At 39.6% G+C, this 16,367-nt stretch overlaps 2 protein-coding genes across 2 annotated transcripts in view; one reads left to right on the top strand and one right to left on the bottom strand.

Moving 5' to 3' along the window:
• Nucleotides 1–16,367, top strand: part of erbb2 (erb-b2 receptor tyrosine kinase 2) — a 46,758-nt gene that overhangs the window by 978 nt on the left and 29,413 nt on the right. The gene's annotated exons all lie outside the window — the stretch shown is intronic.
• Nucleotides 8,208–13,324, bottom strand: LOC311060420 (uncharacterized protein). The gene is made up of 9 exons (XM_084078599.1): nucleotides 13,275–13,324; nucleotides 13,032–13,072; nucleotides 11,561–11,645; nucleotides 11,058–11,151; nucleotides 10,710–10,854; nucleotides 10,359–10,493; nucleotides 9,693–9,831; nucleotides 9,269–9,383; nucleotides 8,208–9,118 (listed from the first exon to the last, which is right to left on the bottom strand). Exons 4-7 carry the CDS (start codon nucleotides 11,118–11,120, stop codon nucleotides 9,758–9,760), a joined length of 417 nt encoding a protein of 138 aa, XP_083934725.1. The 5' UTR covers nucleotides 11,121–11,151; nucleotides 11,561–11,645; nucleotides 13,032–13,072; nucleotides 13,275–13,324; the 3' UTR covers nucleotides 8,208–9,118; nucleotides 9,269–9,383; nucleotides 9,693–9,757.

Here is a 16,367-nt window from a genome sequence, read left to right as displayed (position 1 = left end):
ATTGGAAACACTACACTACACTACAGTACTTCAGTAAATGTACGCAGTTGCTTTACACCACTGTTCGTTTCTACACACAATCACTGCAGCGGCTGATTATTATTATAGTACTATGGAACAGGTAGGTGCGCCAAGAAATATGAGAACCTGCTTTGCAACTTGGTGACAATGGCTCTTCTTGCGCATGCAGGCAGGCTATTAGTCTGGTTTGCTGGACTCGTAAACAACAACAAGTCAACAACAGACAGCGCATTGTTGTGTGCTGCACAAGGACTCATGACGATGTCAATTATTCTCTTCTTGCACTAAAGAGGACATTGTCTTAATGGGGGCCACTTGCTGCACTTGTTGACTTGGGGGGTGGGCTGCAATGCATCCTAACATATCAAGCACTAGTTGAAAATGCAAAATAAGCCAAGGTTAGCCACACAATTGCTAAAATAATTAGTTTGGTGTAAGTGATTGTTTTGTTTTGTTGTTGTTAAATACATACGTGTTAAATGGCTATATATTCTGATAGCAATCATTTCTATAGAGTATTTGTTCAGTAACGGTTAGCTCTGGTCCATAGCGTTAGAATGAGTTGTCCTCCTAACGCTATGGACCAGAGCTAACAGTAGTCTCCCTGTTTCTCCAGCTCTTTAGTAAGCAGAACATACGTTTCCAGGTCGGGATGCCAATTTAGTAAAATCAGGAGAGAGAAAACATACAGGACACTGGATAAACAAGTGAAATTGGAAGTGATGACCTACTCTCTCGTGATTGGCTGAAGTTGGCAACCCACCTGAACATGTATTAATTAGTAACTAATTAAAGTGCCAGAGAGATGGGGAGACCCCTGTTATTGAATAGTCTGTGTATAGACTATTATGCCTATACTATCAGAATAAAGAGCTTTAACTTTTTAACGAAACAAAACAAAGTATCAAAACAAAGTATCATTTACATTAATATAGTTTGACATCTTTAACAAAAGTCATGTATTTTACACTATTTTAATCCACCAGTGTGTGTTTCTGGTGTATTTGTAAATGGGACATCATACCTGCCTCACCCTCAATCTGCTACTAGCTAACAATATCTTACAGCACTACTGTGGTTCTCAAACCTTTTTAATTTCAAGGACCACCATAACTCTGAGCCACAAAGCATTTGAGACACACACACACACACACACACACACACACACACACACACACACACACACACACACACACACACACACACACACACACACACACACACACACACACACACACGCACACACCACACGCACACACCAAACTGGTTGTCACAGACAGATGACGTGATTTCCAAATACAACTGCATTGTTGCCAGGAACAGGTCGGTGCACTTTGCATAGTGTGGGTCTCATTAGTGTTTCAGGCTTTAAAGGGCCATATACTACTGTAACGTCTTTAGTTACTACTCAAAATGCACAAATCAAGAGCAGTTACATTCTTCTCATATTTTGCAAAAACAAAATCCTATTCCACAAAGAATCTCAACATAGATTTTTAGGTTACTGTACGTGCACATACACACACACACACACACACTAGCTAAATGATTTCCAAAGGTCAACAACAGTTGAGGATTGATAAGTAACTGTGTCATAGTTCTTATTATGCAGGTGGGAACAAACAGTTTGAAAATATTGGCCCTATGGCAACCTGTTCCCGGAGTGTGTGTGTGTGTGTGTGTGTGTGTGTGTGTGTGTGTGTGTGTGTGTGTGTGTGTGTGTGTGTGTGTGTGTGTGTGTGTGTGTGTGTGTGTGTGTGTGTGTGTGTGTGTGTGTGTGTGTGTGTGTGTGTGTGTGTGTGTGTGTGTGTGTGTGTTTGCGTGCGCTGTGTGTGCGTGCGTGCGCAAGTAAGCAAGTGTGTGTGTTTCTCTCCACTGGCCCATTTCTACACAGCCAGAGTTGAACATTTTTCTCACACTCCATTGCACCCATTGAGTGAAACCCAGTGTGAGGTGATTAAAGCCCATAGAATTAGACTCACAGCCTCAGTGGCAGGTTAACTCAACCAGCTGTGACTCACCAGTCTAGACTGTCACTGCATGCTACTAATGTTAAATCACTCTGGGCTGAGGAGGATGGGACCATCAGTGATGCAGTCTGTCCATGGACTGGACACCGGAGGGGATGTAGTTAATGCTCAGTATTCAGTAGGGGTGCATCAGTTAATCGAACTAATCTATTTAATCGATTTATAACAATTGCGATATTGGCACATCTACAAGTTAACAACGTGTCGCATCAATCTCGTAGATATTTTGTGGCTATTTTCAGTATTTTTTGACTGGACATCAATTGGGATTTTTTGCGATGATATATATATATATATATATAGAGGGGGCTTTTCTATCTTTATTGGATGGAAACGGGGAGAGAGAGACAGAGTGACACGCAGCAAAGGCTGTCGGCATAGCCATCATTGCCCCAATACAATATATTGATATATATTGATATATTAATTAAAACAAATAAATAAATGTGTATAAAAAAAACTTGATTATTTGATCAAAGAAGTTATCGATAGTTGCAGACCTAGTTAAATGCTCAGTTTATTCAAATAAAGGGCACTGCACTTGACAACATGGATATCTTGCTTGTCTTCACTACAATTATGAATAAAATAATTAGAATTTATATTAAAATTGATTTTGATTACACTGACAAAATGACAGCTCAATTCAAACAAAATATAGAATATTTTCTATTGTGTATAGAATAGAATCGGACACAGCCTGTACTCGGCTGATGGAGGCGGTGGAGCACAGTTTGATTAAAAACGTGAAGAATAGTGAGCACTTTGGAAAAATGAACGAGCACAGGCTTTGTGTTTTAGGCTAATAGTCACAATGAATACATTGCTTGCTGGATGAAACCTGTTTCAGCCTCAGGGAAGCCTGTAACACATAGGCCTTTTAAACCACTTTAATGGTAAATATTCAATACATTGTACAGCCAAGTGGAAAAAGCATGGATGACTGTTGGCGGTGATAACCAGATAGCATACTGTCCCTATTCTTGCTGGTTTGTAGGTTGGTCTTTTTTTCTTTCGGCAAAGAAATCGTTCTTCTCACTGAAATAGTGAAGTGTATTTAAGGCCCGGACTGTTTGGGTCCATACATACACTCTCAGACTCAAATTAACACTGAGGAATTTATGTACTGTGTAGCCTATATTATAATCAATCAGATTCATTTGAATCTTTATCTGTGTCTCTATGCATTTTTCTTGTCCTTCCCTAAAACTGACTTTGAAGAGACGCAGTTGCCAAAAGAAAAGAAATCCGTTATTGCCTGTATTAATTATTGGACAATTATTTTACTTTGATTAAACTTTGATTTGAACATTCGTTCATATTCAATTATATTGAATCGAATTGTGTAGATGTCCTAATTGTACATGAGAAATATAGCGATGATATTGAAACATTTTTACAATAGTGCCTCATATCTTTTCAATGCCTCTTACATCTCACTGCTCCATTATACATCACGATACAGAGGTATCCCTCTGTGTATGTGTGTGTGTCTCCTATATTGCGTGTGCATGCGTGAAGAGAACACAACGTCCGCACTCCGCATCAAAAGCGCAGATCCTGTTCTGCTTGTCTGTTGAGCAATACCTGTTTGTCTTTTCCCCCTCTCTCCAGCCACAGAGACCAGGGGAGAGGGGGGGAGAAATAGAACGTTTATGCAAGACGCGTTGCTAAGATTATAGTAGCATTAGGAGCAGAGATGACAATTGACATGGTAAATCTAGGAGCTAATAAACAGAGAGAGAAAGTTTTGTGCGATGCGTTCTTTGTGTACGGCTTTAAAGGCACCCAATCCATCAGAGCGGTGTTGAGTCCTAAGGGGTTTGTACTTTGTTATGGCATCACAATTACAGGATGGTTCAATTTAAAACCTGTAGGAGCATCCTTAGTCCTTACCAGCCGTCTACTGTCGACACATTCAAAGTGTGTAAACAGAAACACACACACACACACACACACACACACACACACACACATACACATACACATACACAGACTGGCTTAGGACAGACTCCCTATGCTAACTGGCATGCTGCCACTTGCAGGTGTGGCTTTAAACTGTGGCATTCAGGTATAAGGCAGAGTCAGTTTTACGTCATCATATTCTCTTTAATTTACTAGTTAGCCGCAGTTTGAAGGCAGCCTGTGGTTGCTGACAGATTGGTGCCTGTTTTTTGTTGCATACTGGGAAGGCTTACGGCCCTCGAGCCCTGTCTAGAACACAGGGTGAATGTGGTTGAATTGCATTACGATTGCATTAGTTCATCAATTGATTGTGGTCTAATCAGTGTTTTAGTTGTTTTGAGTGTGTAAGCTTGTGATGAATGGGATGGATGGTGGATTAGTTTTTAAATGTAGGTAAAATGAGGTGCATCTGTGATGCGTAAGTCTTTTGTTAGGGAAATCAAGCAAGCAGGTGTCTCAGTGAAGAGCTCTCCATAGTCGCACGACTCGCACCACATTGTCTCTAAAGATGTATCTCTATCTCTAAGCTCTTGTGAACGTGTAGATCTGCTATTTTCTGCACGTCACACGGTCGACGGAGCATTGCATTTTTTAGAACATTGTGGAAAAGAATTGCAGCCGTCTGAATTTGACCTAAGATTTCATAATTATGTTGTCGACAAGATAGTTATATATTTATTCAACCATTTTTCATTACAACATTGTACTACACACTGTTGATGCAAGATGTTTTGCTCTAAAATATAACTGTAAATTACTTTGCACCATCTACCAAATACATTGCGCATGCCCTCTAATGCAATACTGTATGTCTATGCAGGTAATTTATCAGGATGAACCAGGATTGTGATGAGCAAAACATGAAACTGTCTCTTGTAAACACCAAGAAAGATTGATAATAAACAAAATACAGGCATTAGTGCTTTGAATAATCCAAGGATCTGCTCCTTGTAAGGGGACGACAGGATTAGATTTTATTTTACGTAGAATCAATTCCACTGATATCTGGTGGTTCAGGAACTTGACCTATAACTTATGTCAATTGAATTAAATGTCTGATGGACATGAACATCTCATGACGGTTATCTCACAATATTGAGTTGGAGCAAAAATGAATAGCTATATTGTTTGGAGTTTCTGAGTATATTTATTAAACCAAGTTCAGATGCTAAAAGCCCTCGTGTCATAAGCATGAAACTACTGAGTGCAGGAGGACAAAAAACTCAATCACATGTTAGGCACGTAGACCATCATAATGCCTTGCACAGGAAATGAAGCAGTACCCCCCCCCCCTTCTCTCTCCCTCTCTCTGTGTCTCTCTCCCTGTCTCTCTGTCTCACGCACACGCACGCACACAATTCACTCAAACGAGTGAATTGTTACCACAGAAACACTTTGCCATAGAAACACTTCCAAATTGAGGTTGCCAAGATACGGTGTACAGAAGCATTTCCAAGTACAAAAAGATCTCTGTTTTTGGTGTTTGATGTCAGTGGTAGCAGCCTTGTATTACAGGCAGACGGTGAACTGATGGTTATGTAAACTGAACATTCACTGGGTTTGATGCTGGCAACATCCCTGATTCCCTATGTTGATCTCGGCCCGTCTGTTCTTTAGCAAGACACAGTGTGCCGTTATTACACTTTCTGAGTACAAGTAACACTGCACATTTTACGACGTACTACAGTCTGTTCCCTCTAATGACATTTTTACATGTACACTAGCGTAGGGGGGTATTATATTGGAAAATATATATTTCTTTTAAAATGGGTAAAAGAAAGATGGATCGAGAGATTACAGGGAGCTTCATAATTATCAATCCCTCCAATTGAAAATGTCACATGACACTTGTAAAGCTGCATTATCACTTAACAAATAGTGTGTTTATATAGCGCCTTTACCCAAAGCGCTTTGCAATGTGCATTACATTCACCCATTCACACACACATTAGCTCACAGACAGTGGAGAAAGCCATGCAAGGCACCAACCTGTTCAAACAACATTGGGATCCCACTGTATTTGTCAAAATTCTTCCAAAATGTTAATGAAGTCCACGATCATAACACCAGAGGCAGCTCCACGAATCATGTTCAACCCAGATTTGGCTCAACAAAGGGAATGAACTCTCATGCTATTCATCAAACATGTGGAATGCCCTACCAAAAGGAGTAAAGGAGTGTAAAACCCTACTCACTTTCAAAACTGCCCTAAAGATACACCTTCAGGAGGCTGCACTTCGAAAATGGCCACTGTCTAAGCCTTAATCTACCCCCCTACCCCCCCCCCCCCCTTTTCTTTTTCTTCTCTTGTACATATTTTTCACTCTTCATACCAGTAACCTGTAAGCTGATTGTATGACATTCTGTATACTAGTAGTGTGTTTATCTGTCTGTCTCCTATATGTCATCATGATTTGTGTGCGTGGGGATCTCATCTTAAACAAGCTCAGTGCTTAATGAGTCTTCCAGTTTAGTAGACCTTGTATTGTGAATTTGTACTTCCATGTACTGTTGTTCTCATGTCTTACTAAATAAAGTACATCAATCAATCAATCAATCAATCAATCAATCAATCAATCTTGAGCAGTTAGGGGTTCATTGTCTTACTCAAGGACATTTCGACACTAACCCTGGGGGAGCTGGGGATCGAACTGGGAACCTTTCGATTCCCAAGCAGCCACTCTGAGCCACTGCCACATAACCACTTATTTTTGACATGCTCAAAATAAGGACGGCAGGTTGACAGTGTTATCATTGGTTAAGGGACTTAGGAGACAAAATAGATAATTGAACAATTACCTTATTGTAACGATTGAAGTTTTACAGTTACATGACTGAAATCATACTGATTAGAAAACATATGTGAGATCATCTGGTTTGTAAGGTTAATTAATTAAAGAAGAGGCAGGGAGCTGAATAAGGAAAGGAGAGAAAGAAGGGAATGACGGAGGTATGCACTGAGTATTTTAGGCATTGGAAAGGAAAACTGGGCTGCTACTCTGGCAAGACCCAACGCACGCACGCACGCACGCACGCACGCACGCACGCACGCACGCACGCACGCACGCACGCACGCACGCACACACACACACTTTTCTACCGAGAGACTTTTGGAGACCAAACAACAAGGGTATAAAAGGACAGGAACTGTCTTTACACAGTTTTAGGAATGGAAAATCTGCTCTATTATGTTGTCTGCTACGGCACATTTGCCTAATCCCCAAAGTTGGAACTGGCCACATTGTGTGTGTGTTCGTGTGTATGTGTGTTTCCCAGAATTTCAGGACGGCAGAGTTTTTCTCCGTTGAGATTTGTCGGCTTATCATATAGAAGAATTAAATGGTCAGGTTCTCCCTTCAGGATCGACATCTGAATATATATTTCCATGACGACATTGCTGAAGCAGGCTGTGATTAGTCATTCACTCTTAAAACAACTGGGTTAAAAAATAACCCAACCATAACCCCGCTACTGGGTCACTATGGGACAGAACACGTCCTGGGTTGTCTTAACCCATATATGGGTTCGATCATTTTAACCCATGTGCTGGGTTGTTTTCTTTGACCCAACCTAGTGATTGAATTAACTATATCACTGGGTTAAATGTAAACCATGTGCTGGGTTGTTTATTTGACCCAACCTAGTGATTGAAATTAACTATATCACTGGGTTAAATGTAAACCATACACTGGGTTGTTTATTTAACCCAACCTAGTGATTGAAATTAACTATATCACTGGGTTAAATGTAAACCATACACTGGGTTGTTTATTTAACCCAACCTAGTGATTGAAATTAACTATATCACTGGGTTAAATGTAAACCATACACTGGGTTGTTTATTTGACCCAACCTAGTGATTGAAATTAACTATGTCACTGGGTTAGATGTAAACCATACACTGGGTTGTTTATTTTACCCAACCTAGCGATTGAAATTAACTATATCACTGGGTTAAATAGAATATAATGAATTATTTCCATTAGACTATTTCCATTATTCCTGGTGCTAGCTGGGCTACACAGTTTCTTTTGAACAGTTTCTTAAAGCCCAAAATGTAGAAAAGTTGCACACACACATAAAATGTACAAAAAGCAACATTTTATTTCAACAATAAAACAGGATTTGTTGCAATTTCTCTTTTTTTCCAATACAACATTTTACAATCTCTCCCCGCCCCCCCACGTGTGTGTGTGTGTGTGTGTGTGTGTGTGTGTGTGTGTGTGTGTGTGTGTGTGTGTGTGTGTGTGTGTGTGTGTGTAGTATCCAACAGTTATATAAGAATTGAAAGGTTCTATATGTGGATAGCTCCTTTAGACCTGTGTTTTAAGGCTTTCTATGTGTTTGACCTCGGTTACACAAAGCATTGTCTCCCCACCTGGGAGTTTATTATTGTATTTACTTTACGTGATTTTATTTTATTTAATTTACTTAATTTATTTATTTAGCGTGTTCATTTAATGGTTGTTCCTGTTAGTTTAGCCCATTTTTAAATTTGTAACTTTGAGGAAAATGGTCTCTATTAGCGTTTCTCAATCTTTGGGCTAGGGTCCACTGTTGGGCCGCAAGGATATTGGCCCCCCAAATACTGATATTTTTGTTTGTTCCTTTACATTTATTTTTTATCATTGTGATACCAAAATATAGGACATGTGAGTTCCCAGCTCAATTCAATCGATTGATTGATCATTAAATTAACATGCTCTGAAAATGCTGATCCAGGAAAGGTTGAGAACCACTGGTCTAAAGGAGCTATCCACATATAGAACCTTTCAATTCTTATATAACTGTTGGATACCACACACACACACACACACACACACACACACACACACACACACACACACACACACACACACACACACACACACACACACACACACACACACACACACACACACACACACACACACACACACACACACACACACACACACACACACACACACACACACACCCATCAAAGTGTCCGTTTCAATGGCGCTGTCTGAGACAATGGTGAAGACCTGGGATGTTGTCATGTCATCACCAAGACACAAAATGTGCAGGAAGGGTTGCTTTCTCTCTGCTGCCTGTAGGTACTGCACCATGTTGGTCCCCACCTGTTAATTACACATAACACAAAACACATAACAGTTACTTGCAATATAACCTGCCATTTAAGTTAAGCATGTTGTTTTTATTATCTTTTTTATGGAAGCAAGGAAATGCTAATAAATAAACACAGAAACACCCACCCAAGTAAAACTTACTGGTTGGATATTAATGAAGAACTTGCAGGACTCCTCTATGGTCGGTCTGTAGACTTTTCCTCCCATCCTTAAGACGGGTGGAGGAAGCAGAGTCGGAGGGTTTTCAAAGCCCTGTCTACGCAACATAAGAAAAATACATATAACATCAACATTTAAATAGTATAGTAAAGATTGATATTTCTGAAGCAATATTGACTTTTCTGCTGTGATGTTGAATAGCCTATTATAATCACAGGAAGTGTTGTGACATCTTATCAGAATCTGAATATTCATTGTCACATCACAGGTTTACAGGTGTAAAACAGAGGGTGAAATTAGTTTTTCAGGTCTACAAGCTCACGAGCCCCATTGGGACGCAATGCAAGCTTGTAGATCTGCTATTTCCAAAGAACCGGTGTGTGTTACATAGTAGGAAATAGCTTACCTGGTGTCATGTCATCAAACACTGAAGGCAGTTTTCCCTCTCGCTGGGCATATGCAAGGATTGGGTCACTTAAAGTAGCCCAGTTCTGAAACAGCTTTCCCACTGCGTCTGGATGAAGCTGCTGGAAGTCTTGTGAAATCTGATACATTTTGAAAAACAATAGAACAGTGTTTAGAGAAATGATATGGGCTTGTAGTACCTGTTAGGAAAATGGTTAGGGGACAGGCAGTGTCAGGTAAATGATTTAAGTCAGTCAATGTTGGGATTGTCAACACCCGTCCTGTGACCTAGGGACTATGACTATACATTTTACAGCAGTCCCTCTGATGTTATATTGCTTAACCACGTGAACCCTCGAATTCCTCATCTGGTCGGGTCATAATAGGCAAACATTATTCAAAAATAGGTTAACATTGAGTTTAACAAGATCACAATGTGTCATGCTGTGATGCGTTGTGCACATTTATATTGCCAATTTTCGGCAAAGACATTTGGTGTAGAGGGGGGGGGGGAGTGGACCAAGTAGAACCCTGGGGACTCCAGTCTACAAAGTATATATTGTAGGGTCTAAGTGGTTAAACATAAACTTGTAGTGCATTGCAGAGTATCAGTCAAATAGAGTATCATTCAAATAGGCAAAACTGCAATAGCAAAAAAAATTCTTACCATGCAAGGATTGTCTACAAGCCTTGGGAACTCTGCCTGTTTGATTCATGTAGTCCTCAACTTGGGACACTGGATACCTATTGACCTTCATCCATTCAACCATTTCAATAAGTTTTTCAGGAGGCACATCAGATTCTGTTGAATGATAAGTACAGATTCATTATAGCTGATTTCAAGTATTTGAGGTTCTGGCCTACTTGGAGTGTGTGAAACGTTGCCAATCGGTCCAGCGGTGCCTGAGACTAGTTTTTAGAAGATGATGGACAGAAGAGTCATGGACCGAAAATATAATCCCTTGCATTTGTCCAATCTAGCCTGGTGGGGATAATTAACATTGGTTATTAGTATTACCTGGTGTACTAGGGACGGTCTGTTCCTGTGGTTCTTGGTGGTGTGGTCGTTTCAGGCTTCTCATGCGCTTCCTGGTGTTCCTCAAGCACTCCTCCAGGAAACCTGTAGCAGGTTTTTTTCCCCGGCCAGGTGTGTACCAAGCTGCCTGTAAAAGAGACAATTAGATTCAGTTTAAATTGGCCTGGCGTAAACCATGAAGATGGTTACATGGGATTTTAAGGAGCAATCCAAAAATGTGCGTGGGACTGTGCACTAGGAAAAACTTTGAGCACATTTCTTTTAGGTGTGTGTGTATGGAGTGTTCTCCTTTATGCGTTTGTTTGTTTGTTTGTTTGTTGATTGACTTACATAGCCACTGCCAACTGTAGTACCATCCAAATTAAGGCAAGGGAATTCATACACCAAAGCCATCGCAAGGGCTTTCTTGGTGTCATTAGATGGCCTGTTGAAATAGACGGTAGAAGTTTGTCAAAGAACGATGAAATGAGACACCTAACAATGATTACTATCAGATTATACATTTTTATCTTTTTAACCAAATAAATGCTACCAACACAATATATCACTTGCACCCCAGCATCCACATTTTGGGGGGATTATTAGCCAGAAATAGATGATCTACAAGCTCACAATGCAATGCGTTGTGAGCTTGTAGATCTGCTATTTTTTGTAGATTTTGTTGATTAAAAGAAAAGTCTCTAACTCACGTCCAGTATACTATGTCCATTGGGGTTAGGTGGTTAATTACCTAGTCAAAATAGAGACTAAACTGGATATGGCCTTCTGCTTTTAATAACAAAATAATAATTAATAGTTACATCTCAACATTGTCTCAATTAAAATGAACTTACCTTTAAATGTGTCAATCAAGTGCTCAAGCTCCCATGCAGTCAAGGTCTCTGTGACAAACGTGTCCATGGTGACACCCTCATATTACTAGAATGAAATCAGATTAAGTACATTAGAATTTCACAAGACTGTGCGATGTCCTAACATGTATTGTAACCTTAGCTACCAATTTTTGGGGGCATTCTCAAATGTTAGAGCTGCAATGCATAACTTGTTTTAATTAATAAAATGTCATTTTAAACAGGCACAGTACAGTACAGTAGCTGTTAGTAGGGCTGTCACGATTATGAATGTCTGGAGACGATCATTAATTGTCATACAAATAATTGTGATTAATGAATATGTTGTCTATTTTTTTTATCTCTCTTTCTTATATGCCACTATCATAGCATAAGCTTTAATAACATTTCATCCTCCATGACACAAACTAGTTATCCTAGCACATCCGAAACGAGACGAGGTAAAGAAAGCAACTCTCGTTCATACTTCTGGCAGTGTTGCCAAATCGGTTTATTATAAGCGACTTTGGGCTTGTTTTTCTGTAAAGTAGCCTGTAAATATTGGGGGTCCTTTACATCAGTGGTTCTGAAACTTTTTCATGTCAAGGACCCCCAAATTTACACTTATTAGCCCGCGGACCCCCATTTGAAAAGATAAGCCAGGGACCCCAATAATAGAAGGTTTATATGGCTTTCTAGCAGTGATTCTCAACCATTTTAATGTCAAGGACCCCCAGTTTGACATGTATTAGGCTACAGACCCCCATTTAATGGCATTTATACCTCTAGGACCCGAATTTATATTATAAAATCAATATTAATTTAACGGGTCCATTTGGTTCCATTTGTACACTCTCAGAGTTACAGAACCATAAGGGTCCATTTGGTTCCTATCCATCATTTAGCTGGGGACCCCCTGGAACCGCCTCAAGTACTCCTGGTTGTCCCCGGACCCCACTTTGAGAACCAATGCTTTACATGAACATCTTATAGAATCACTGCTCGAAAACAACATTAGACAATAAAGTTTGACTGAGCTGGCCTAGTTGCTTATTTTAGGCTTCTTTTTATAGACCTGGTTGCTTGTTTTTTTCGCAATATCTGGCAACGCTGGCTGCTGGTTTGTTTACTACTTTAGGCGCGCAATGCCCAATATAAAGCAATATAATATAAAGCAGACCAGTGATAGAGCTCACTCTCACAAAAGAACGATCTCTCCATAAAGACATTTTAATCATTCACGATGTATTATTATTATTATTGGCCCCCTCCTCGCCATTCATGACCTGGTGTTGTTACAGTAGCATGCTATGCTAAGCTAACCGGTGGTAACACTTTGTGATGGGAAACCTAACTTCGCACTACACCAAAAGCAACAGTGACTTGCCGGGCGGGTGTTACATCGAAGTTGGTTCCCAAGGAAAATCTTTTCGGTTACATACTAAAACAAAGCCATTAAAGTAATTTAACTCACGATATCCGTCGTCCCCCTTCTTATCCGACTCCAGATAAACTCTGCAAAATGGACAAAAGATAAAAAAATATATATTTTGTCAAGAACATCGCTGGTAGGGAATGAATAACGTTTCCAAATGAAGCAAATGTAACATTATGTTGTTGGTGATTTCAGTCACTCACTCCTAAAAAATACACTTGAATAGTTGTTAACTTTAATGATTAATGTGATGAATAAATAACCCTAGTAACCTCAACTTACCTAAATGAATGAACTGCTTTAGACCAACTTAACTTCACCGCAACTTCTCTGTGTGAGAGTGAGGAAGTGCGCGCGTGAGCTGCAGCTGCATGCTGGGAAGTCAGATCTGTATTGCCTCCCAAGTCGTAAACTAGACTGAAGTGGAGCTTGTACATCTGATAATTTTGCACACGAACCCAAAACTATGTATAGACCTATTTCAGACCTATTTATAGCTACTAAAATAATAATTAATCGCATCACAACATAAATTCAAGGCTCTTTCACTTAATGATTTAGCATTGACAGAAATGTAAAACATTTGTAGCTGACATTAACTGCTAATGTTATACTTTGCACAGTATTGCACTATATTATAATTAATACAGATCCCTATTGTGCTGTTATCACAACTCGCCCCCCCCCCCCGACGATAATATGCGCCTTCCAGGGTCACTAAAAAGGTGCTGACCCTATGGCCACGGATGTTACAATTATGTACGGTTCCTTAAAAGTACCCGTATCTTCCGTATTGTTTAATAAAAAGCATTTTAATCTGATTGGTGGCCATTTTATCAGAGAGTTGTAATGTTGCGTGAGTGCAGTACACCTTTCAACCCATAGGGTCACGTGAAAACATATGAAGAAAATGGCCAGCAATTGGATTAAAAGGCTTTTTATTGAACATTACAAAAGATACAGGTACTTTTGAGAACCCATACATGATTTTAACATCTGTGGCCATAAGTTAATAATTTTATATATGAAGTGTGAAGATTTATGTAGATGTACAGGCTGTAAATGCAGAAGTGCAAACACCAGGTTAAAGTTTCGCCATGACTGCCATAATGTATTATGGTTTCCTAGTGCTCCAGCATATACTGCCACCGGACATAAGCATTAAAACAGATCAAATAATTAAAATCTGTTTTTTAACACCCTCCCTCACTAATTGGATGACGCTGAGTCGAATCGTGGGTTACATCAATAGTCTACAATTTTTCAATTAGCAGTTATAGATTTTTGAAATATAAAGTTAAGCTTTTCTCACATTTTTCAAAAATATTTTTTTTTAAATTAAAAAACACTTTTTCAGACTCAGAAAAGGACGTTGAATTGAATGGGATAGGTCTCGATTTGTTTAACTTTTGGGAAAGTGGTTTAAACAAGCGTTAAATTGTCATAAACGTGAGGCTTTTTTCACAAAAAAAATATATATATATATTTATTTTTTTTGACCCTTCCAACCGCTTACTGAGATGATTTTGAGTTGAATGGTAGGTTACATCAATAGTCTAGAATTGTTTAATAAGAAGTTATCGATTTTTGAAATAGTTCAAGGTTTAGCTTTTCTCACATTTTTTTTAAATATTTTTTTTTAATATTAAAAAACACCTTTCCAGACTCAGAAAAGGACGCTGAATCGAATGGGATAGGTCTCGATTTTTGTAAACTTTGGGAAAGTGGTTTTGTCAAACATTGATTTGTACGTGCGGTATCGAGCACCTAATCTGTGATAAATCAATGGAGACATTTTTTTAAAATCTAAAACTTCTCTCCATCCATGTTGAGAGTAAGCCGGATTTATTGGAACCAATCCTGATTTTTTCTGACACTGATAAGTTCAAAAGTTCACCGAAAAGACTGCAAAGGTCGACGCGGCCGAAACAATTGCATTTTTTTTTATATCTCAAATACGATAAGGACTTAGAGTCCAATGTTTGGATATGTTGTTCAACTTGCCAAGACGCACAAGTGGATATCTTGTTTGTCCCTAACCGACATTTTTACCAATTTCTGAATTTGCCTCTCAGTATGGGTGAACGTTCTACGACTCCATGTACCTTATGTCATTGTCAGAAGCAAACGTTAGAAGTGTCGTAGCGGGACAAACAAGACATCCACGCGTGCGTCTCGGCGAGCTGTACAATATGTCCGAACGACGGATTCTAAAAACGTATCGTTAAGGAGATATGTTGTGTTATTTGCGAAATAAGTTGAGATTAGTCCCCAGCCATTTGAGGAGAACGGTAAGGCCGTGTGCGAGGAGAGTTATACGAGCACGTTCGGGGTGGCGCGCTGATGCGTATACTGGTGTCCGATTTTGTTTTTACTATTTTTGAACAGTTTTTCGCTATTATCTCAGCCACTAGGGGGCGAAAACACAATCGGACAACGGATTCCGTATCTGCTAATCAGCCCAAACGCGCCAATACAAGTTTCCTCACACACGGACATGTGGTTGCGAAAGCTAGGGTTACGTGCTTTCTCGATTAACTTGGCCACTTGGGGGCGAAAACACGATCGGACAATGGATTATTTATCAGCTCTTCAGCGCGAACGCGCCAATATAAGTTTCCTCTCACACGGACATGTGGTTGCGAAAGCTAGGGTTACGTGCTTTGTTGATTAACTTGGCCACTAGGGGGCGAGAACACGATCGGACAATGGATTATTTATCAGCTCTTCAGCACGAACGCGCCAATATAAATTTCCTCTCACACAGACATGTGGTTCTGAAAATTGGGGTTACGGTCCTTCTAGAATAACTTGGCCACTAGGGGGCGCCGAATCGGACAATGGATTATTTATCAGCTCTTCAGCGCGAACGCGCCAATATAAGTTTCCTCTCACACGGACATGTGGTTGCGAAAGCTAGGGTTACGTGCTTTGTTGATTAACTTGGCCACTAGGGGGCGAGAACACGATCGGACAATGGATTATTTATCAGCTCTTCAGCACGAACGCGCCAATATAAATTTCCTCTCACACAGACATGTGGTTCTGAAAATTGGGGTTACGGTCCTTCTAGAATAACTTGGCCACTAGGGGGCGCCGAATCGGACAATGGATTATTTATCAGCTCTTCAGCTCGAACGCGCCAATATAACTTTCCTCACACATGTTATTATTATTATTATTATTATTATTATTATTATTGGAATACAATACACACGGGGTGCCTTAAATATTATAAAATGCATTACAAAAGCGATATCAGCGTTGCATCATTTCGTTTAAAGTACTGAGAATTGGGAAATACTCCAGTAAAGTGAAAAATACCTCAAAATTGTACTTAAGTACAGTACTTGAGTATAAATGTACTTAGTTACT

Source organism: Gymnoscopelus microlampas, assembly GCF_963454915.1.
Source record: "Gymnoscopelus microlampas genome assembly, chromosome: 14".
Taxonomy (NCBI): domain Eukaryota; kingdom Metazoa; phylum Chordata; class Actinopteri; order Myctophiformes; family Myctophidae; genus Gymnoscopelus; species Gymnoscopelus microlampas.
This window is presented reverse-complemented; position numbering and strand designations above follow the sequence as displayed.